Below are 25,173 nucleotides of genomic sequence, written 5' to 3'. Positions count from 1 at the left end.
GCAGGAATGGGAAACATACACATGTACTTAAACTCACAGCTGAGCTTGGTCACAAGAACCTATAGATTTCCTCATAAACTGGTAGATTCTGGGGCCTGTCGAGGACTTGCAGGCTATCTCTGTTAAAAATACCACTATTAAAACAAAAAGGAGGGAGATTTCCTTGCTTATAGTGGACTTCAGCCATCATTCAAGAGTGCCTTAGGAAACATATTCCTAGGGCTCATAAAAATACTTTGTGAGAAACAAATATTGGGAAGAAGCAAAGATCACTAAGGGGGGCAATATTCTCAAAAACACTTCTCCAGCAGAGAATTCCCCCAGAAGTTTTTACAAAGCACCTAACCCAAGTCCCCATTACGTGTCTCACAGTTTAACTGAATGCTGTGGTCATATAAATACTCTCAGGATATTTTCAGCAACAGAAGGATAACCAAATTTGACACCTGCACAGCATACATGTTTGCTTGCTAAGTCACGATGCCTCCTCCTCATTGGTTGAAAACAATGTATTTGCTGATGAGGGAGTGCACATCAGTAGATTCCCAGGTCGCTCAGGCCTGTACTCTGCAAGCTAACCAGCTTTCTCTTAGTTTAAGGTGGAAATAATTATGAGATTTTCTTGCTACACTACGAACATTGCTGATTTTAGGATTCCCCTTGAAAGGATTTCTACTCAAACAAGGTTAAGAGCAACTGTGCTATGAGCAACAATCCCCCTTCCCTAGTCTTTTACTCAATTCTAATAAAAATAAATAAATAATTACCTTCTCCATGCAGCAAAGACGGATCCAGCAATTCCATCATGTATTCAATTTCAGTATCCAGCTCCAGCATGTCACACTGTGCTAGTACATATGTCAACACAGGCAAGAAGTCATCAGCTCCATACAGCCTCCCTGCGTTGAAGTGAACACAGAGAGTGACAGACAAACCACAGCCTTCTACCAGTTTCAGTATCTGAAAGGAAAGCATTATTTTGCTGCCTTCACTGACCAGTACCTTTGTATTATTCTAGAGCCTCTTGTTATCAGTGTGCAGCAAAGAGAACATCATCTGATATTTGCTGGACAGGAGATTAACACCAGCTTCATCCTGTACTTCTAATAAGCACAAATCTGATGATGCACACCTTGAGGCACGTGAGGGAGTTAAAAGACTGGATTCACCTTGGCATCAGCTCAACTGGTGAACTCACAAAAGGCTGCCATGCCAGTCTGGCATGACCTCCACCTGCACTTCTATCACTGGCTAAGAGATGATGAGTAGGCGTTTTCTTTATACATGCAGGGTCAACATCCACTTTCTGGAAGGATCCAGCCACAAATACCAGTTTCTGAGTCTGAATCCCAGCAGAAAAGCCTGAATATAGAAGCCTATTAGATCTGACATGAAAACAGCTCATTTCCTTGATAGAGCATAGTTAAAAATACCAGTGAGTAAAGCCTCACATCATTCCAGTGAAGCATCATCAGCAGTGGCAGCACGCAGCTGACACAGAGACTACGCTGTACACAGTGAGGTCTGTCTATGCTCCTATCGCTTTTATTGCATTTAAACTGTGTTTAGAAAGTACTATGTGGCCAAAGCTCTGGGTCTGGCCAAACTGCATTCATTGCAGAACTGGTGTGATGGTCACTTAAAACCACCAAGAGCAGGAGCCAACTTAAACTTGAAACTCCAGATGCCTGAACAGCTGTTATATAAGGTTACACCAGCTGAGGCATACCCTCCAGGTATTACACTATTATCTGGCTGAGAATACATGACAAAGCAGATACTCAAACAGCTGCTGGCTCAATGCCATGTTTGCAAACTTCACATGACAAAATAAGCCAACCCAAGGAGCATTTGCCACATCTTGGCCCAAGCCCCTCAGTACAAGAGTTAACCAGCAGTAGCCTCTCAGTATTTTACTTCTGTATGTTGGAAATACCTTACTCAATGTGATAACACAGCATGGAAAAAAGTTTACAGCACTTCAGGTGAAGATTCCTAAATTCATTTTTAAATGCAGGATTTTGCACAGAACTAATAAACTGAGCAGGAGCTTGGACATAAATCTTGCAAAAATGCTTGGGGGTCTTCAACAGCCACAAGCTTTCACCGTTCATCTCAAATCTCAGAAGAAAGTGGGCATCTTGACCAGCACTGGACCCAGCTACAAATTCAATGCTCACTTAGAAAACTGCCAGTCACCTTCAGCACTTTGTACTTGCTTAGGGAAAAACATCTCCCACTACCACCAGCATTGCTTCACCTTAGTTTGTGACCCACCACTGCAGCATATGATAAGATGTCCAGCAACAGAGCTGCACCTATGAATTCATGGCATTCAGCAGAGCATTTTAATTGTGCCACTGACTACCCAGCAGGTCTTACTGGTCTGTAGTCCCATTTCATTATCTAGGTTTCAAGGTCACTTTTGGACTCTTGCTACAGTGTAGAAATAAATGTTGTTTCTGTTCCAAAAACAGGAAAGAAAGTGTCCAAGTGAGAACATTCAAAAGCACAGCAAGCCAAAAATACTGGATGAGAGGCTACTTCCCTCCATCCATTAACACAGAGCCCTTGTAGTTGTCAATAGCATGTATGCAACATGAATTACTATAGCGAAATACAGTGTGTTTATTACAATTTCCAGAAAAATATTAATTTAGAACAAGTGTCAAATTCAAGGCTCACAGGACAGCCTTTCTGACAGCCAACTTCAAAACAGTTAAGCAAAGCTGTTAAGTTGCTTCCCACTGAATTTTTAAGGTGGGCTGCCAGATGCACCGGAGATATCAGGAAAGAAGCAGAGAGGAAGAATCCGTCTCAAAAGAGCAAAGAGATGCTACGAGAGCTCCAGGAGAAGATGACATATCTGCAGAATCAGGTAGTCTGATTTCCTCCACTGAAAGACAACACCAGGTCTGAAATATCACTGAACTTGAACCACGAGAAGCACCATACCTGAGTTATTCTCCATAACAGTGTAAATCAATTTGCAAACTCTCAGCAGCAGCATGACTTTCTTTTCAGGTGAATACATTTTCTGCATGGTCATGAACTTGACTTTAATCTTTTCAACGTCCACAAAGTCTGGTGTTGGAACAAACACACCCAGTTCCTGAGGATTCCTCTGCCGCACCAGCTGCAGGTTTTCCTTTAGCTGCTTCCAAGAACCATCTGCAGTGTGAAACTCTTTCAACATTGCTTCAATGTGGCCCTTCAACGGCTTCAGAATGCACTTATGCATGGCCTTCTCCAGAACAACATCTGCAAGGGGAAAACACAAGTCCAGCTGACATCCTCCTCTAGAGTAGAGCCAGTATTAATATAATCATTCCCAAAAGAGACACTGTAGAGCAAAACCTACTTGCTAAGGTCCATTTATTATGCAAGCTGAGTTTCCAGATGTTTATTAACAAGAAAACAAAAGGCAGAGCAGAATCTATATTCCATTTTCATTTATGGCAATGTGGTAAATACAGAAAAACCACACAGACTATAGATTGTTACACCAAAAAAAAAAAAAAAAAGGGCAAAAAAGCAGCAAGCTGTGCCTCCAGTTAACTTTTTTTGTTGGCCAGAAATCTCAAGAGTTCTGTTTTACTTTGAGCTTAGACTTTAACTCCCAAACTTAAAGTGAAACACAGTCAAAACCATAACTTTTGTCTGCTTTGGCATGAAAGCCCATCCTTTTTGCATAGTTTCCATCAGAAACTATAACTCAACCAAAGTCTCCTAAAACTTGGCTGAACTTTGTCAAGATCTTTATGAAGCTTAACAGATTACAGGCTGTAAACTATAAATGAAAACCAAGCCGTGTCTGTCCAGCTTTGGATTTCATCATGCAAGCTTATATAGAGCTTTGTCATCAACTTTGAAGTTCTTTGTTTGGCAATAGTGTGCACGTGGCACAGTAACCACTAACTTCAGGGGTTTTTTTATTCTTGTTCTACTCAAGTTGTTCTTTAACAGTAACTCTCCATTTTCAAAGTATTGGATCACACCAACAGAGAAAGTTCTTTGCTAAACATTTTCTCTACAAACCTTTATTTTATAAGCTAATTTCCTCTCCCACTCAGCATCCCTATGGCACCATAGCTTAATCATTAGCTTACATAAATTCTTTGTACCATAGTTAACTCCTACAAGCACAAAAGAAAGTGGGGACCCTTCAGCTTGGCCACTGCACCAACACCCTGACAGTGGGGCAGGACCAGAGCCTAGAGTAGGCAGATGTACTAGGTGAGCACAGGGACCACGAGCAGAATGAGGAGAGACTGTGTCGCTGCCAGATCACACATTTATACAAGCTAGCAGTGGATATTCCTGCTCGTAGTGGTGACTCATTGAAGTTTCATTAAACCTCATGCCTTTCCAGGTTCTTTGCCTGTTCTTACCTGTTTGTTGGAGTTTTTTGTTTGTTTGTTTGGTTTTTTTTTTTTAAGACCACAGTCTCTTTTCTCTCCACCTTTTCTTTTTCTTCCCCCTTTTTTAATTGCAGACTATTTCTAAGGCTAGGGATTTACACACCCCCCCACACACACACCCCCTCCAAACAAGCATTACCTACTTCTGTTTTCTTCCTTTTGCTTTGTGTTTTTATTTGTTTTATCCTTGTGTTAAGTCATTTTTCCTTTTGGGTCTTCATACCTCTTTTTCCCATACAAACACACCCTTCACACACTCCTCTTACAGTGCCTTTGCTTCACATGTAGCGTTTATTCTGTGTTTGTCTGGCATGCAATTCTCAAATGTCCAACTCTATTGGGAGCTCCCATCTCCCCTACCCCAATTCTGCTGGGGCTCCTGTAGCTTCTCTTGCTATTTTCCCCTCCTGAGACCCTGATGGAGGTAGCAAAGCCATGTCTGCTTCATTCTCGGATGCTTTAAATGCATCTGGGCTCTCTCGCACAGTGGAGACCGCGAAAACTGCTGGAAGGGAGAAAGAGTGAACGTGAGGAGCAGCATTTGCCCTCTGATGTTCTAGACTTCCCTATGGCCACCAGTAAAGGCATAACCAGTCTGACATATGTTCATGATGGCCTGTCACACAGTGTGAGGGGTGGATCCAGTTTCCCACTGAACCAGAGTCACCAATTACATGTAACAAGTGGCAACATTTGAAATGACCAATTCTACTTGGTGGAGCCACACAATCACCACTGACAGTGCTACCACACCCAGTCAAGAAAGGAGAAGCATCACCCTTCTGCACAGTGACAGAAACTGCCTTGCCCTGCCATCAAAGCCATCCTGAGGGCTTATGGGGCAGAAATATTTTTTCCATCAAGAAAAGCACACAAGCCTTACCCATGGGTATGTCAGCTAGCTGAATTTCTAGAGGGTACACACAGTTCCTTGCTAGCTTCACTCTTTCTGACAATTCAGCTTACTTTATTTATTTCTACTGCCTGCTCATTTTTTTAAATAGCAAAAACACCAACTGCTTTGCTTGTAAGCAGAATACCTCTGCAGTTTGCATTCCAACTGCCTGGTTTCGTTTAAGTCAAAATTAAACCCATCGGTGCTGCCAAACATTATGTTAAGCAAGAGAACTCTCTATCCCCATGAAATTTTAACTCCCACAGACTTCTACTGGAAGTTCTGCACATTAATAGTTAGCATCAGCCATCCTTCATCTCAATAAAGCAGGGTCACCACTACATTTGGTCACAGGAGACTCAACAAATTGTAAAGAATTCAGCGTGGATCCTCAGAGCCCTTGGTCTGATAACGAGGCAGCACCTAGCCTGGGATGGGAGATCAGAAAACTCAGTATGCTTTTGTGACTGATCCCTATAGGATCCAGGCTGGAGCTGGTTCAGCTGCTGCCTGTAGTATCAGCATGGAGGGAGCTGCAGAAGCAGTCCCTCCCCAGAATCTACAGGAACTGGATGCTGCCAGGAGGGAAAATTCCTCCATAGAACTCCAGTCCTTGGTTAGGGGCTTGTTATCTGTAGGGGAGAAGTGGAAACTAATTTTTCTGCCCTGAACCCTTATTAAGTTAGTGCCACTCCTGCAGCTTCCTGTACAGACGAATCTCACAGATTTTTACGGCTGTGCAAGATGGTGAGGAGGCATTCTTTCAGATTTGCAATTGGTCACAGGCTCCAAAAGCAGTGCCTGGAAGTTGCTTTGAAATTTATTCAATCACATTCCACAATTTCTTTGGGCACTTAATTCAATTTGAAGCAACAGAGAGGAAGAGAGCAGATAACTCACATGGCTGTGCTCAAAGCTCCGCACAGGGTCCAAGTACTTATTGCTGAAGGCTATTCCTAATGGTGTCCGCGCTCTTAATGTGATCAGGTAAATAAAAACAGGACAGGATATTAAGTAAAGTGTCCTTCAGTGCTGTTGAGTGAGTATATTACAGCTAATAGGAGACAAATGAAATGGAGGACATTTAGCTGTGATTCCAACGAGATACTAACTGCCTTGGCTTGGTAAGGGTAAACTAAGAGAAACTGTCATTTTAATGCAGCATGTCTGCACATAACTAGCCAGCAAACAAGGAAGTGACTAAGATACCACAGAGTGTCCAAGGTTTTTGTTGTTCTAAAACAAAACAAACAACCAAAAAAACCCCACCAAACCAAATAAACCCAAAACAACACACAACCTTTTCTTCCATCTTGTGAAATCTTAGCACAGACCTAAGAACCACAAGAGTTCTGCCCTCAAATTAAAAAGTAGCAAATTCTAGCAAGCTAGTGAGGCCAACAGCATAGCAAAATGGATAAGGACTGGACTTCTTTTTTAATGGTCAATAGTAACACCCATATGTATCCTAATTAATATAAAACCTATATAAATATTTATATTATTATTAAAGCCTGTAAGGACAGCATTTCTTGTGGTCTGGGTCTTAGACCAATATTCAGTGTCACAGGACACCTATAATCATGTTTTGGATCAGATCATTCAACTATTTACCCATTCTTCTCAACTGGCCCCTTTCAGAGAAAGGTGTTTCTGGGTTTGATCCCACAAAACAATTCCCAGCCAGCAGCAGCTTTCACTGTTTAACTTCTAATGGCCACAAAAAAGTGTAGGAGGGTCTCTCAGGAAAATTAGGGTCTAACTTGTGAATTCAGGACTGATCCTTTGCGTTAACATCCCTGTATATTTCTCAGATCCAAATAGGCAACAAAAATTCCCGTTTACTTCAGCATACACCAAGTGTTTTCAAATACCCTCCCAGGACACTCCAAAACCAAAGCATATGCTCTTCAGGTATTTTTTTTTTTTTTTTTTAAATTGAATATCATTTGAGCTGAGCACCATGTACTGTTCCTGAAATGATATTTATTATTAGCCTCTAGCCTCAAAATGGGAACTGGAAATGCTTTGATAAATGAATTGTAAAGGCCAGCCAGCTAGTTTCGTTGTGACTTGTGGAAACACATCTGTATCCTGTGCTGACATTTTATTTTGTTCTGCTGCAAACCACACAAGTCTGCATCTAGAGAGGACAACATATTAGTCATCACCAGTGTCCTTACACAGCCTCTCTACAACCCTCACTGCCTGCAATTGCAGGCGAGCTCTCACCTTTTCCAGGCTGTCAGTTTACTTGTTACTAACTGTTGTTGCTCCACTGAGATTACCCGTCAGATTCCAGTCCCTGGATTTACACACAATCCCTGTTTATCATCTATGATAGCCAAACCGTTCATCAGTAAAAGAAGGGCTCAGTAAAAGACTTGAGCGAGCCTGGGAACCATCACAAAAAGGCACAGTTCTGCACAAGTCACATTGTCTGGAAGGCTGAAAGCAGAAGGTTGCTTTGAAGCACCACAGCTCCTGACACCTGAATACACTGCATTTGCTTTGTTCTGGATTTCCCTAATATCTTGCATGTTCACAGACTGGCATGACTGATATGGACCTATTTTAAGACAACTCATGTCAGGAGGGCCAAGTGTCCAGTTCTTGGTGGATGTCTACAGTAACATATGCTTAGTCCATGGTGCAGACAAGGGCATCTCCTCCAAAGGAGCAAGACTTGAAAGTAAGATGTCACACAACCCACATTCCTTGATAATCTGCACAACCCTTAAAACAGAGGTAGGTCTGAGGAAGGTGATGGATAGGCAGCAATGGCAGAATTTGAACAACTAGGAAAGAAAGGTCTCTAGGGTAAAAACCTTCCCTCGCTTTACGTGCATAATAGACACCAATGAATCATAGAATTATTTGTGTGCTAGGTTTGTTTCACTAATCAGCTGTGGGTTAATTAAAACTCACACTATGGCTGTGTGGTAAACACATCTTTTCTTAAAGAAGTAATAAAGGAGCAGGAAATGAAAAACAAAGCAAATCAAAGAGATGGTCAAGAACTGGAGAACCAAATCCTCTGCCTCTGCCCAGTGCCTTTAGCACTGCTTCTTACGTGTTCTATCCCCCCACTCCCACAGTAAGAGGAGCACTGGGGAACATGTTGGTCAGCCTCAGCTCAACATGAAAAGATACTAGGATGAATGATGGAGTAGGGTGACAGGACACCAAAATAAATATACAAGCACCTTAAAAAGTAACACAGTGCTAAAAAAAGCCAATACGAGTTTTTCAAGAAGAAATAGTAGCAAACCATTCTGATTTCTTTAAGAGGTTAATTGGATCAGTGAAGAAGAGGGGAGTAAGAGGTGGGCTGTATCTTAACCTTTTTAAGACCCATAACCCTATTCCATGCAACTTTCCTATAAGCAAACAAGGGAAATACTGTCTTGCTGTAATTACCATAAGGTGAGTGCATGAACAGGTGCATAAAATACTGCTGTGAGAGCCCAATTATCAATGGTTGACTGTCAAACAAGAGAGATATTTGAAAAGAGGTACCATGGGGGTCAGCTCAGGGCTTTAGTCTATTCTAGTATTTTCATTAAAAATTTGGGTGATAAAGCAGAGAGTTCACGTACAAAATCTGCATGTGATAGCATGGTGGGGGTGGGAGAAGGGCATCACCAGTCCATTGCAGACCAGGTTTAAAAGTTATCTTTGTAAGTGGGAAACAGGCCTAAAGCTAACATGATAAAGTCTTGTAAGAACAAACGTAAAACGTTGCTTCTCAGCAAGAGGAATAGGAAGGCAAAAGCACTGCTCAGAGAAGCCCTCTGGCACACCGGCTCCCGGAGGGAATGGACTACACTCCTCCATGGAGCCTCCAGCTCTGTCTGCCTGCAACTCCTCCACAGAGACCAAGGTCACTGTGACAAGGCATGTCCTGCCAGTAAGGGGCCAACACCTTCTCTCCAAGCCTCTTATTACACTCAAGATTTAAAAATCCGTTATGCATTAGCCAAAGCAAATAACAAGCAGTATCATTCAGGCACCTTCCCACATGATCAGTTAATATTGCATCCAGTTCTGAGTCCCCCAACATAAGAAGGACATGGACCTACTGGCGCAAGTCCAGAGGAGGTCATGATGATGATCTGAGGGCTGGGGCACCTCTCCTATGAGGACAGGCTGAGAGAGTTGGGGCTGTTCAGCCTGGAGAAGAGAAGGCTCCGGGGAGATCTTACAGCGGCCTCCCAGTACCTGAAGGGGCTGCAAGAAAGCTGGGGAAGGACTTTTACAAGGGCAGTTAATGACAAAACAAGGGGAAATGGTTATAAGCTGGATGAAAGTAGATTTAGATTAGATCTGAGGAAGAAATTCTTTCCTGTGAGGGTGGTGAGACACTGGCACAGGTTGCCCAGAGAAGCTGTGGATGCCCCCTCCCTGGAAGTGTTCAAGGCCAGGCTGGATGAGGCTTTGAGCAACCTGGTCTAGTGGAAGGTGTCCCTGCTCATGGCAGGGGGGTTGGAACTGGATGACTTTTGAGGTCCCTTCCAAACTATACCATTCTACAATTCTGTGATTGCCAAATTATTTAAACCAGTCATTTCTTCGGCTAGGCCCAGATTTGGGCATTGAGACTGGAATTGTTCAGGTGTTAGATCCCGCCTGGTGATCACCTGGCAAAGCCATGACAGTCAACTTGACTCCTTTCTGTTCACAGACAAAAGAAGAAACACAAACCAAAACTCCTGAACATTTGCTATTTAAGCAGCTGTGGACTATCAGAGTCTCCTCTGACTAGTCCAGGTCTTTATTTTGTGAATACATATTCAGGTATGGACAACTTAAAAAAAAAAACAACTTTGCATTTGTGCTTAAACAATGAAAAGCCTTGTGCCTTTGTCTTGATTCTGTCCCATCACTGGGAATCCTATTGTTTCAGGAAGGGTTAACAGCCTAGAGTGCTAAGATTAGGAGGCACCTGTTGGGAATAATTAGAAAGGCTGATGCACATTCTCCCAATGATCTGGCACGAGTTAAACAGTTTGATATGCACACTGCCTGGGAAACTGAAAAGATCTCTCACAGAAGCCTTTTGCTTCCAAGAGTCCGAGAAGTCCATGATGCAGTTCCACAAGAAAAGCTATGCTATCACAAAGATCATTACACAGACACAGGAGAACGTCCCAAACACCAAGGGCTTCGCTAAGCCTGGGGTGAGGGGGGTGTGTGCTGCTCTAACACGTACCAAAATTCAGGAGACAGCAGTGGGATAAGGTGAAGCCCGGCTGCCCCAGAACGGGTTACTGGCAGCAGCAGTTCTACTAGGTGGGAGATGGAGGTGAGGACTGGCTCCAGCTCCCCTCCGCAGAGGCAGGAGTGGCCCATGGAGCTGAGAGGCCTGACCATTTTCTGCTAATAGGCTCCCTCCCTACCCCACTGGCACCAGCAGCATGGTCCCAGTCGCAGGGTGAAGCTGCTGCCTCTTCCTGCAAGTCCCTGGCAAGGCACAGCCGCTGTGGCTCACTGACTTGGCAGCCACCAGGCCTGAGCAGAGCCTCTGAGCTCCGACACCGACTCGCCATTGCCATGGGACGGTACACAAGAGAAGTATTTTCCCAGCAGCACACACCCAGCCCTAAGCTGACACGTTGAGAGGAAAAATCTGCACCATGAAAGCATAAACCGACAGGAAAGGATAAATGACTACCCACAAAGTTAAAATTCGGGCTGCAATTCCGTACTGAAATAGTCAAACAAGACTGCGGATAATAGGCAGGGCTACATCATAAGAAGGTCTCGATAGGGATGACTAAATCTTGCTGTCACATAGTTATCTGCTTAGATCAGCAACATCTGATGCTCCTGATCCACTGTGGTTGTTTGCAGGCTCAAGCCATAGGCAGTAGATGATTCAAAAGCAAGTTCTTCCTTTGTTTAAATTATGCTCCTTTATAAATTAATTGCATTTAATCATATTATCAAAGCCAGACTTTCTGTCACTGAAGAAAACCAATGTAGTTATTACATTTCATAGCTTATGCTACTCCAAACTACTGAAACATTTGAAAGCAGACAGCATTTTGCCAGTCTTCAGAGACTCACAGGCCAGTTCAACCACACCCTTACAATGAGAAGTACAAGTCAAACTGAGCCTTCACAAAATTACAAGCAAACTAGATCTGTATTTCTTTGTTAAATATGCAGTACTCTGCAGAAATCGAGACAAAAATGCGTCTGCACCACTGCTCAATTCACCGTTTCTTCTTCCACATAACGCCCACAAAATATTCTTTATTATTCTAGTGAGAACATTACATGTCTTTGAAAGAGTCTCGATTTCAAGGACACTCTTTGTAGTGTCATATTTGCTTTAGCAGTGCTTGTTACTTTTGCTTGACTTTGCACAAATGAAGTCGAGGTTATGTGAGAATACTTCCTCTTGGTCAAGGACAGACAGAAACGTCAAAATAAAATCACCCTCTAATCCCAGAGAAAGAACTATCTGCCAATTTCGCACTGGGCCAACTGTTGTGACACTGGGGTACAGGAGAAAAACAAGCAAACTGGGACTGAAGTGAGCTCACAAGGAAAGTATTCTGCCCTGAGGGATGTTTACCTCCTAAATGTGGCTTATAGACTCTTTTACAAATACTGCTTAGACTCGGCAAGATAGAGGAGCAGTGATATTTTATGCAGCAACAATGATTTCACTTTTGTGGATACACAAGTCCCTCTCTGTTGTTAAAACATGTATTCAAACATATAGCTCATCTGCAACCATTTATAAACACATACATGTAACAGAGGTATAGAAATCCTGAGATTTGCGGCCCCTTCTCTCTTGTACACATTTCTTCATTTTTTAAAACTCTTACACATCTTTTTTATTTAGCTTCAAGTGTAGGGACAGTGCAGCTTTGCTAGGATTGAATGAGAATGTTTGGAAAAATTAGATTTATTTCAAAAGTAGGTTTCTATGAAATGTTTCTCTGTTCTTAACTGGCACTGGTTTCAAATAAATTCTAGTTTTACAGCTATGATCCATACGGTTAAAATTAGCACGGGTCTAAGCAGTAAGAACTATTTCAGCCTAATTCAGAGAAAAACATACACGTTCCAGCAAATAAAGGATGCTGTATTGTTAACAGTACAGCAGCTAAAAAAAAAAAATAATAATCACGGGTAAAAAGTCCACATTGCAGCTGTTTTAAGGATAACTTTTTATGAACAAATTTGTAGCACAGTCTTTCCGAGTTGCTAGAGTGACTGGGGGTGGGGTTGTTTTGTTTTAAGACTCAAATGCTGAATAGCTCGAACTCTGCTAGCTAAATCAACCCCACCTTTTCAAACTGGCACAAAGACTATCACTATGAACACAGATTACATGTTTTCACCTTCCCCCAAAACACAGGACAGTGTTTCTTACCTATTTGGTCCTCGGGAATCAGCGATTCAATTGGGGGATCAAGTTCAGAGCTTTGGGACAAATAGTTCTTGACTTGGGTCATGAACTGACGAATGGTTTGCAGCATATCGGTGCTTGAAACATGGCACTCCTTGTTTTCCTGAAGAAAGCTGACATAGTCCTGCACCAGGCATCCAAAATAAGTGCGTTTGTCCCGGGACATCTCCGCAATTTTCTTAATCATTCTCTTTTCGGGGGTCATGAAGGAACTGAAAACTCCACTGACTTTCCGTAGCTGAGATTTCACAATCTTGGGGAGAACAAACGAACTGTTTCTTTTCTTCTTGGGCTTCAAAGGGGGTGCCATGCTTTCTTGGTCACTTTCCCCTTCAAAATCCTCCAGGCTGCTGTTAGTGTCCCCCTCATAGCCAAACAGCGGCATGCTCCGATCGAAGTCCAGCGAGTCAGACGAGGAGGTGGAAATGCTCATGTCGCTCAGTCTCTGCCTGCCTCCATTCCACGGTCTGTGTGACTCAGAGCTGGTAGCTACCGTCTTTTTGGCAGCTGCTGGAGCTGGCTCAGGCGGGGTTTCACCTGGAATGCCAGCAGCTTCGGGCACACACACCGAGCTGCAGTCAGGTCGAATTGGTGTGGTCTTTGCGCTACCTTCCACCTCTGAACACACAGCCTGCTTCTTCAGCCGAGGAGGCGGAATAGGGGTTGGTTTATTCTGCAGCAAATCCAAGCTTCTCTCTTTCTTATGGTTGACTGTTTCTGGCATGCTCGCCTGCTTTATAGTCCTGGAAAGCTGTGGACTCGTGAGGATGCTATTAATAGAAGGAGGTGGCGGCCGGGGAGGAGGGGAGCGAGGCCTCGCTGTGCCATTCAAGTCTTGAGTTCTCGGGCTCTGCCTTTTCAGACTTCCACTGACATCCTGGCTATGCACTTTTAAGAAGAGAGGATTAATGAAACACAGCGCTCCGTTGGTCTGGCTGCACTCCAGCTCCGAAGGCGTTCTGGTTCGTATAGAATGCACTCCATTTATAAGGCAGAGCTGACGCGAGTCTTTACAAGCACTGTCCAAAGGCACAGGCCTACGGGGAGGTGAAGGATCCAGGGGATTGCTGTTAGACGGAGAGCTCCAAAAGTCTGAAAATCATCATTGCATTAACATAAGAATGCAAACCAGCACACAGATAGCTTTCAGAACATTCAGCTCAACATCCCCAGTTTCAAGTATTAAGAAATTTACACAAGCCTTTATTAATTCAAGGGGGGGGGAAATTCCAAGTGAACCTCTTAAAGCACCACCAGACATAACTGCATGCTACACTCCTAGGGCTGCTCCTACTCATTTATCAATATCATGACCAATGCACAGCTTCAAATCAGCTCACTGAACCAAGCTTAAAAATAAACTGAGAATCAAAGAAAGGAATGGAGACTAACACTATAATTCTTATCATCTTGAGATTGAAATGAACATAAACTACTCACTAGCAAATCACTCAAGAGAAATAAGCCCAGATTCTCAGCTGGTATTAATAACTTTACAATTTGCACGAGCTGATGGCCTTTTATGGCAACTCAACAAAAATTGTGGCTTAGTTTCTTTTGATAGCAAACAAAAGAAACTACACATGAAAAGACAGATCACATTTTGCTGTGGTGGGTGCACACATAATCTTTAGCTACGCAGGCCAAATGCTCACGTCTCTAAGAGCACTGGCCTGCAGCCCTGCCTTTGCAATGATGACACAATTTGCCTGAGGTTTTAGATGCTCAGCAACACATAAATAGACTGAATGTGCAGTCCCACACCAGCAGTGTGGAAAACCTGGGCTAAACTAGCAAGTTTCAGCTGCATCCTCTGCACTTGTCCCAGCAAAGCGTCAGCATGTTTGTGAAACTGAGTCAACAATAAAACCTATCAGCTCCTGAAACTGTGAAGACTGAAACCAGACAAGTCCTTGAGGAACAGCAATCAGACTGAAATAAGGGATGAATACCAGAGGAGGGAGATTCTGCTAAAATTTGCCAATCTTGACATGGCCTCTTTTCCTGTAGTGTCAAGATGCCTCATTTGGGCTATTGAGCAATGACACCTGGGCCAAATTGCATGAATGCCAAGCACTCCACAACAGGGTGCATGGCAGCTGTGTCCTGCCCACAGGGCAGAAAACAGGAAATAGCCCCTGGTGATGGGCCACTGCCAGAGAACATATGTAGGCACAGACATATTTCTCTGCATAGTCATGCAATGCTGCTGGTATTTTCCAGCTCCGTGACTTCACGTCCTGCCTGCAGATCTCTCAGCAGACCGGGCAGCGTGCCTGGCATGTGAGCTGTTACAAACACACATGATGCAAGCACTGCTGCAGGTGAAACAAGAGAGACAGACAGGGATTCTTATGTTCAGCACATGAAACCTTAAAGGTTAGCCATTAGCCTTGAAACCTTTACCGACAGTTCTTCCTGATGTGGTTTGCTGGGCTACATGCTGCTGACCCATCTCGTGCAGTTCTCCCACCGAGCCCATGGCGTAACAGAGATCTGACAGGAGCCATAACCCTTCATATTCAGACCAGGGTGTTTTGTACCTACATGGTCCTTAAGGAAAGGTCACACTTAACCAGAAGAGCCCTTGGGAGCTTTTAGGCATCTCTTGGGTCTACAGTTTTAAAGGGCTGACTTCCTGGTGTGCTCTTTTGCACGTGGATACTTAAAACTCCATTGAAATCTCAACTTGGTTGTCTGACTTTTGCTTGCAGAAACTGATCTTCATCTGGTGTATAGTAGGTAACTGATTGCAAATACACCAACCTCACACTTAGAAACTGATCCATCAGTCTCCTTTTCAGCTTTCAAATGTATTAGCTTAAAGAAACACAACAGAATGTAGAGATACTGTTCAAGAACAAGACTAACTCTGCAGCAAGTAGGCCATGGTGCTCTCAGGTACCAAGCACAAAGAGAGTGTGGTTAGTCTGGAGAGCTTGCTCACCATCATTATTACCTCCTATGGAAAAATTCAGCTAATGTTACTTCAAGGCTTCCAGGTATCACTGGGAGACTGTCTTCACTACACTGTATCCCAAATCAGACTTTTTTTTTTTCCCTTTTCCATCCAAACATTCACCTCATCAACAGTTCCATGTTTGCCTTTTCCCATGATAATCTATACTTTCATCTAATAAGCAGATAAGCAGTGCAGAAGTAATTTGTCTCATCTCTAAAACAAACCCCTTAATTGCATTGCTACTGCAACAAAACAAAATGCAAAGCACTGCAATACTACCCTGTGTATGCCTTTGCTGAAAAGTCCCACCAAATAGTTGTAGAGAGCCTCATGCAAACAACTGTGATCCTTTGAGTGAGGATCTGTGTCTAAATAAAGATGATTCAAAAAAAATCTACTGGGACAGAGACTGCCAACAGTCCACCCTCCCTTCCTGCAAAAGGAAATGAGGCCATTCAGCACTTAGCACGAGTTGCTCAACAATTCATCTGAGTGGAGCCCACATTTCAAATCCCACCAGGCTTTGCATCTTCTGCAAACTCAAGGTACGTTTTACAATGAGTCTGTATTTGGTTGTAGCAGTCAAGTGATGCAAGTACGTGCCCTTACATTTTCTTCTGTTATTTTCAGAATTTCACCAAAAAATGCACATGGATACATTCTGCAGATCTTATGTACCTATCCCTCCTTTTATTAATATGCTATCACATGGAGCCACTGATCTCAAAAATCCCATGTCAACCTGAATAGAAGTTTCATTAACAGTGAACCTCAGTTCCTACCCTCTCCTTATCAAGCTAGTGCCTGCTATGTGAGCCCACAGCCAATATTAGCCCTTGGAGGAAAATTTACACCAAACCTCTGTCTGGGGATTTCAAGAATTGCTTTGCCCAAGGACTGCCCAGAGCAGGGAGAGGAGAAGGAAGGAAACAGCACTAACAAAAATAGCACAGAAGGCACAGAAGGAAGATCACCAAGGTCACCATTTGGCAAGTACACGGTTTGGCCTTCCCAATAAGAAAAGCTGCTTTTTAAAATGAAATCTGTATCATTAGTGACCAATATGAACTACTTACTGATACACACCATTTCTTCAAGCTTACAGCAATGCTAGAGTGAATGACATCCATGTAGAGAACTACTTACTCAGTCCAAGCTGAGCAATCTCTTCAAGTTCAGCTTCTGTCTTTGCTGCAGCAATAGCATGAGGCAACTTCAGGGTGAATGGAAGGACATCTCTGTTGTCAAAGAGAAAAACAATTATGTTTTTCACAGCACCACCCGTAGTTCTAAAAGCATTTGTTTTCAACACTGGCAGTGACTAAGTTCTGATTCTTACTATCTTTTTGCACTGTGGCAGGTAGCAAGAGCCCTAAACACACAGCACATGCTGAAAACATTACCAGTCCCAGGGCTCCTTTACATTGGAGTGGTGTGAAGTGCAAATGACAGTCAAGTCTCCAGGACTCTCTTTAGGCTCATTTCCACAGAGCCATCCACTCCTTCCTCCCATTACAGCAGAAGCTTTTACATCTGGGTCTTTTACAAGCATACCAGTGAGATGCAAAAGTGTTGTCTGTCCTTAACCCTTCATTGAAGATTCTTATTTTCTGAATACACTTGTTGGTTGCTCTCAAAGTTGAATTTCACTTCTCAGAATAAAAATTTAAATGAGTACTTGGGTAGCTACCCTAAAAATTTCTAAACTAGAAGGTTGTGGTGCTACTCTGTCCTAAGCTGAAAACACACTTCATTTAAGAAAGTCTTTGTAATTTATTCTCATATGTGTTTTCTCTTCACCGCATATTAGAAGATCAATGAACGTTGACAAACAGAGATGCATGAACGACAACATAAGCAAATCCAATGCAAAAAGCTTTTCAACAGAGATTTTAAGGGATGAAACTACTTACATTGTATGAGTACTACCATCAACCAATACCAGACCTCTTGCCTGCCCAATTGGTTCTGACAAACAGAATCACAGAATGTCAGGGATTGGAAGGGACCTGAAAAGATCATCTAGTCCAATCCCCCTGCCAGAGCAGAAACCTAAAGGAGATTACACAGGAAGTGCACGCTAAACTGAAAAAATCTGTCGTAGAAGCACCTATGTAATCAAGAGTAAATAAGAACAAATGGAGCACAAGAATCCTACATAAAACTAGTGTCAGCAGATTACTTTTTTCTTTTTAAAGGCTGTGAACAAGCCAACCATCTACTGTAGCACAGACAGATAGTGGGGTTTTATCACATAAATATTCTGTATGTCATATGTTAACTTGTTGAAAAAACAAGATCTTGGAACACCACTCAAATTCAAATCAAGCATATGCACAAGATTGATACACTTGCTAAGAAGTATTTGAAAAGACACTTTCAACGTGGTACCACAGATAATCTAGAGACTAGAACATCATCATGGACTCAATACAAAGATGGGTAACTCTTGACTCCTCACACAAACTGACTATCTACTGCAAGAAATTCCCTCTGGGTGAGAGCCCACCTGCAGTTCTGCATCCAGCTCTGGAGTCACAGAATCATGAAATGGTTAGGGTTGGACCTTAAAGGTCATCCAGTTCCAACCCCTCTGCCATCAGCAGGGGTACCTTCCTCCAGACCAGGTTGCTCAAAGCCTCATCCAACCTGGCCTTGAACACTTCCAGGGAGAGGGCATCCACAGCTTTTCTGGGCAACCTGAGTCCTCAGTACAGGAAAGATGTGGACCTGATGGAGTGGGTCCAGAGGGCCACAAAAATGATCAGAGGGCTAAAGCACCTCTCCTATGAAGAAAGGCTGAGAGAGTTGGGGGTATTCAGCCTGGAGAAGAGAGGGCTCCAGGGACATCTTATTGCAGTCTTTGAATACTTAAAGGGGGCCTGTAAGAATGATGTGGTGAACTTTTTAATAGGGCCTGTAGCAACAGGACAATGGGTAATGGTTTCAAGTTAAAAGAGGGTAGATTTAGACTAGATATAAAGAGGAAATTTTTTTTACAATGAAGGTGGTGAAACACTGGCACAAGTTGCTCAGAGAGGTGGTAGATGCCCCCATCCCTGGAAACATTCAAGGTCAGGTTGGGTGGAGCTTTGAGCAGCCTGCTCTAGTGAAGATGTCCCTGCTCACTGCAGGGGGGTTGGACTAGACAACTTTAAAGGTCCCTTCCAACCCAAGCCAAAAAAAGGAAAAAAAAAATAATCAAAGAGTGAGCTTCATTTACTGAAATCTCTGGACAAGTTTGCAGCTGAAGCTGTATTTATGACTCGTATCTGTGGATGGATCTGCAGCTTAAGCTGTATTTAAGAAGATGCACCAGGAAAGCTTTAACACCATGTCTAAGTTGCAGTCACCACTCTTTTCACTTCCTTCCCCTTCCTCAAAGGGCAAGAAGAAGAAGAACAGGTCAATAAACAGGTGAAGACCCTGGTTATCCAGTTTTGTATGTGCTTCGTGAATGGGAAGCCTGACTGCATCACGATATTAAATTTACACTTGGCTGAGTGAAATACATTTAAGAAAATTAAAGGCACTTTGCAGAGAGAGACTCTCAGTTATGAGACTCAGGAGCAAGGCAACAAGCTACTGTCTGTTTGTGGGCTTACTTTCAGCAAACGTGAAACGACTTGGAGCCTTCAGTGAAAGAAAAGGGTTGAACAAATGCAAAGAAGTGAACATTTGCTTAATGCTCCCTGTAGGCACTGAAGAGAGAATCTACCAGAGCCTAGCTAGTGTGCAGCACTGAAAGGTTGACAAGGTAAGGAATCTCACATCATTAAACTGCTTTTAAATGTAGTTTCAGCTCATTTCTCATCTGAGTGCTGACCAACTATTCATGATATAAATGCTTCTTTCAACACATGCCTGTAACAAAGGGGGTCTAGTTGTTTCTCCACCACAAACAAAAGCAGTAAGCACAGCAACTTAAGTGCATCCCTAGTGAGCATTTCCCACACCAGAAATCACCACTGTCAGCACTAATTGGCAACCTCATTGCAGTAAAAGGACCAAGACCATCAAAGTTGCCTCTTCCTGTTTCCTTCAGAAAATGTGCAGATGTGCAGTTTGACTGTGACCTGTCTGTGGATAAAGGCAAGGCTTGAGCATCAGTCTGGAAATTTTCACCAGTAAACTAAAGTCAAATTGAACTGAACATAACTTAAAGGATAGAAAACACCAGCTATTTATCTCTGCATACTACCCGAAAAAATAAACTCGAAAGCTGATGAGGCCATTTTTGTTGTTTGCAATTTACATTCACATCTCTCAGTTATCATATTCTACAGTGTGATCTGACATTTTTTCATTATACTCCAAAGATGCTTTTTACTAGCAATTCCAAGAATTGGACATTGCAAGATAGTTTATGGTGCTTATTAAATGAATTACAGAGCAGTCAAAAGAGCATTACAAGATATCAGCTAAAGTAAAGTTTAACGTGGCAACACCTCACAGCTGGGCAGGTAACGTAACACCAGCCTTCCAATAACCAGTACCAAATAAGACAGACTTGTTTCCAATTCTCATCTCTTGTTTTTCTCATGACATTCTAAGACTACCCAAGAATATCTGTAGATTGGCAACATAAATATTATGCTGAACCAAGTCCTTGAGACTCTTTTTTTCAAGACAGTCTAGCAAAAGCAACTCAGAACATAACACCATCTTACCTGCTAATACAGTAGAAAGCAATGAGCCTGAATAAATCAGCAAAACTTATTCCAGACCCCTCCAAGGAAAACGCTGCAAAGAAAGTTACAAGAGGGAAAGAATTACACATCTATCCACCATTTCTTAGAAAAGCTAAACAAAATGCATCTCAGATTTTTGCATAAAATTAGTAAGTTTGCACCATCAAACTGGCTACTGTTTGGTTAAGAGATAGCAACTGTGTGGAGGAGGACGTGTCTCTGCTAAAAACATTTTCAGCAATGTACTGTAAGTCTTGGTGGTGGTTTGTTTTTGTATTCCAAACTTATTGTCTATTCCTGGGAAACAGATCAAGTGTGATTAAAATTGCACAGTGTTTTGCTAATAGACAATAAATCAATAAGTGACAGTTTGTTTGCCTAGTGTACTAATATACTTAATTTTAAATCTCTTATTTCCTCCTCTTGCATTCCATCCTACTCACTTGTCTTCTCCCCAGATGTGTTAGCACCTAATGGGAGATGATAAATTTTCATTCACTTCAAGAAAACCACTTAACGTGAAAACTCTTTAAAAAAAACCTCAGACAACTCTGTTTTGTGTCATTGCCTTGCACAATGGAGGAAGAAGACACAAGCAATGCCTTTCATTTTTTCCCCGCTCCATACCATTGTTTCTTAGTGATATAAATACTCACTCACAGTAATAACAACACAGAAATTATTGCCACCTCACTTACATTAAGCTCTCTACAATTCCAGTGGCAAGTCTCGCCTCATGACTACCTACAAAGGCCAAGTAGAAGAAGCTCCTAGAGTGAAATGATCTAGATCTTTTTTCTCTGGACATGACTGAGACCAGAACAGAAGGAAGAGCATTTATGAAATATAACAGTAGTGTAAGACGGGTTCCTGAAGTACACCAATGCCCATCTCTTGCAGCCTTGGACGACTTCTACAAAGGGGCAGATGTGATTACAGACTGTACACAGACACACTGACAAGTCACAGTACAGTCTGTGATTTGCCCAACTCGGAAAAGCCTGATCACAGGGGTGAATCTCTTGCTGGTGCGGTGCACACACTGTTGCTGTTTCACCAGCAGAGGAATGCTTTTGAAATTCATCTCCCAAGGGGAGCGCTTCCACTGCTGCAGCATCTAGACTGAAACAAGGCAGACCCCTGGAGGAAAGCCAAAAGCCACACAGCAGCTTTGGATACCTCAGCAACACCTCTCAGTGAGCAGTGAAGATGTAATTTTGTTCGGAGTCCATGCTGTAAGGCCAGCACCACCCTGCCAAGGTTCCAGAGCTACTGACTATGAAGTCTGCACATGAACCAGAGGAAAACTTAAGTCAGGTACTGATTTTTTTATCCAACCCTTACAGTAACTGAAGGACAGGTCAATATGGCCATTTATGTGCCCACATAAAAAGACATTCCTTTAAGAGAGACACTAACAATGCAGACAGTAAGCTCTCAGGTGATCTGGGGGCAGGGCTAAGAGAAGATGAGTGTTCAGATCCCTGACTACAATTAAAACTTCAGCTATGACTGGTGAGTAAAAACATCAGTAGATACTTCCCCCTTGTGGTAAAATTTTATTAATGAAAGACAATTTTATTATTATTTTATTTTCTAGATGGGACAAAGGGAATTCATTAGTATAACAAGCCTACAAACACAGCCTTGGATCACACTTAGATCAACTATCAAGAAGTTTCTCTTCTATTTGCTGTGCCTTGTTTTTAACTGGAACCAAAACCAGACACGTAGAATTAACTTTTTATTGCTGGGGGTGGGGAAGGGAGAGATAAAAAGTAAAAACTCAACTAAAATTACCTCAGTTTACTAACAGAAATAGAAGTTAACTACAGACCCTCTGCTTCAGGGAAGTTTAACTGGAATTGTTGAAAATTTTCTCCAGTTTTCACTTCACTGTTAAAATGAACCATTTGCTCCACTTGCAGTTTCTGCACCACAAACACTCAATAGTTGCGGCCTCCTTTTTTTCGTTCCTGTATCTCAAACTATTTTTCACACCCTCCCTCTGAAGGGATGAGGGCAGTATTGTGTCAAAACTAACTGGAACTCTAGCATTTGCTCATTCCTATTACAAAATAGGGAACAAATATAGTTGGAATTAAAAATAAAAACAGTTGATCTCACATAAGAAACAGTTCCAAAGGGTTAAAATCCATTAGTTATTACATAAAAACCCAAAAAAACCCACAATTGAAAAAACAAAACGCCACAAAACAACAACACAACCAAATTAGTAGACAGAGAGAGAGCTCGTGACATGGTTGCATCCAAGAACAGTCCCGAGTACTAGGAAATGCAAGGACATTTCACTGATAGCAGACAGGATTATAAACAGTGTTTCTACAGAAGGAGATAACTATCCATAATAATCAATGAAACCTGGATTCAGCAAGGTACATAAAAAAATATTCCAGTTGTGTGCAGCACAGACATAAGCGTTTCTGTACACCTTTCTCTCTCCAGGATATGCCTGACCCACTCACAGAGCCCTCCAAAGAGCACTGTAGGCAGTCTGTGACATGACTTTGGATATCTTCTGCCGTGGGTTTCGCCAATGCAGGGTGTTCCTGGCTCATACAGGATGACAAAAAGCTGAGAAGTATGTAACTCACAACTTACTGTATGTGCTTTCTTTTATTGCAAATTCTTTTAGGCAGGACCCAGAGTCATTGGGCAGACGCAGAGATATGACTTTCTTCTGCAGCCTCGCAGATTTCCTAACCAGAAATATCTGTTGTGGAGAAGGCAAAAAAACATGGTTTTAGCTTCATCACAGATGCCTTAATAGAGACAGATTAGAGACAAACGGAACCAGAACAACTTTATGATCTCTGATTTATATAAAACGTCTCAGAATTTTACTCGGTCGTTACTGTATCAGGTCCAACAGCTTGTTGCAAAATGGCAGCAGAACATTTAGAAAAGTGTCTCATCCTCATATAACACAGACACATGACACCAAATACATTATGCCCTTCTCTGAGCTCTCCAGTTTAACACCCAGCAAATCCCAAGCCTTGAGTCAAGCTCCAGAGAGCCTGGAGGAGACTGGTGGTGGAGTGCTCCTGTGTCCCACCAGCACATTCATGCGATCCTTCTGCACCAGGATGGAGGCAGCATTAAAAACATGCCATTAGCCTCATCCAAGCAGACAGGACCTTGTTTCCATCATAGCAACTTTAATGCAAGCACCAGAGAAGGATAAAATGCTGGTGTTTCCCATTTATCTATTGCTTTCTCGTTAAGGAGGACATACATCCATTACATGCAACCCTGGTTAGCAAGGCTCAGCTTTGGAGCTGTAATTGTCACAGTCTAGTTCTCAGTTCCAGAGGACCCCAAACTAGTCCCCCAGCATATCAGCCCTCAGGATATCAGCCCAGTTAATGGGTCACACTCCAACTGGTCCAGGTGCCAAGCGCTCAGGAAGCCCTCACTTGGATTATCTGAAGCACAGAAGAAATGGAGGTGGGACTGTTGGTTGGTTGATTTGGTTTTTGTTTGTTTGGGTTTTTTTGTTTTGTTGTGCTGGTGGTGGTTTTTTGGTTGGTATATAAAAATTATTTTTTAAAAACACTCACATCAAATTAACTGAAATACAACTTCTTACCCCAGGAGGTTGGGCCTGAAGAATTCCCACGGCTTCAGCATTATTCAGACCAAGCTGCAGCCACACAGGGTGAGTATGGAGGAGTTTGTCCAGTATGCTTAGCTTGTTGGATAGGCTATCATATCCAGAATCCCGGGGGCAGCTTTTTACATCATTTTTCTCAGGAAAGACATTATCCATGTCCTTTACTAGACTGTGAAAAAAGGAAAAAAAAATAGACATACTAACCTCCTATAGACAATCACTCAGTTGAGCAAACAGTCATCACAAAGCTAATGGCACTGCTGGCACCCTGGACTGGTATTTCTCCTACTAAGAATTCATATAATTAATATACGCAAAAATTCTCTTATCCATAAGATTTCTCTCTTTCTTTTGTCCTCAATTTAACAGCTAGCTTTAAGATAAGCCTTAGCATTCTTCTATTAGCTTGTTGAAATCACTTCAGATACAGGTGTATATGCATACATGATTGATTGGACTTTTCACCTTCTTTCTTCGTTATGTTCACATTTGGGAAAACTTCTGTTCAAAGGTATTTGTTCAATTCAGACATTTTTATTCTGAGATAGATTACAAAAGCTGCAAGCCACAGAAAACTTCCTGTGTCCTGCCTGCCAGAAAGATATGTTCAATACTCTCACAATGGAGCAACCCACTACCTGTTGGTGATCACTGCAAACACGAGCACTCTCTCTGTTCACTTGTAGGGATTATTTGCACAACAGAAGCCCACAAACTAGCATGACTTTATCTTATTCCCAGGCTACTGTGTCTGCTCCACCAGCCGCGTCATCCTCATAGCTGTATATCCATCTTTGTTCCCCTCTGCTAACGAGTGGTCAGAGACCTCACTCAGAAGAAAAGAAAAAAGAAAGGAAAGAGGGGAAAAAAAGAAGAAAAAAATTAAATCCCTCAAATAACCCTCTCTAAGGCACAGCTTCTATTAAGAAATTGTCCTAAGTAGCAATATTTTTTATGGTCCACACTAAATTCTCTAAATATTTACATTTTTGCTATTTTGCCATGGAAGGTCCTTCACATTTAGGTACTACACTTCCCAGGATGAGAAGCAAGTGCTCCTAATTCCTTTGGATCGACTCTTGTGCAAGGAATAAAGGCTAAGTTAAGTGTGAGCGTGGCATAATAATGTAAGGTTAAA

The 25,173-nt window shown here is 42.4% G+C and overlaps 1 protein-coding gene across 1 annotated transcript; it reads right to left on the bottom strand.

Annotated features, from left to right (window-relative positions):
- Positions 1-767: 767 nt before the first annotated feature.
- Positions 768-24,233, bottom strand: RIN2 (Ras and Rab interactor 2; the record flags this gene model as incomplete). Its single annotated transcript, XM_010173555.1, has 7 exons — positions 24,012-24,233; positions 23,021-23,132; positions 20,378-20,450; positions 16,854-16,945; positions 12,710-13,837; positions 2,956-3,261; positions 768-899 (listed from the first exon to the last, which is right to left on the bottom strand). Coding segments are annotated over exons 1-7 (2,065 nt in total), but the record flags the coding sequence as incomplete, so codon positions are not given.
- Positions 24,234-25,173: the final 940 nt, after the last annotated feature.

This window comes from Antrostomus carolinensis, unplaced genomic scaffold (assembly GCF_000700745.2).
Source record: "Antrostomus carolinensis isolate BGI_N321 unplaced genomic scaffold, ASM70074v2 scaffold19128, whole genome shotgun sequence".
Classification (NCBI taxonomy): domain Eukaryota; kingdom Metazoa; phylum Chordata; class Aves; order Caprimulgiformes; family Caprimulgidae; genus Antrostomus; species Antrostomus carolinensis.
The sequence above is the reverse complement of the archived record's forward strand: the minus strand, read 5'-3'. Positions and strand labels throughout refer to the sequence as shown.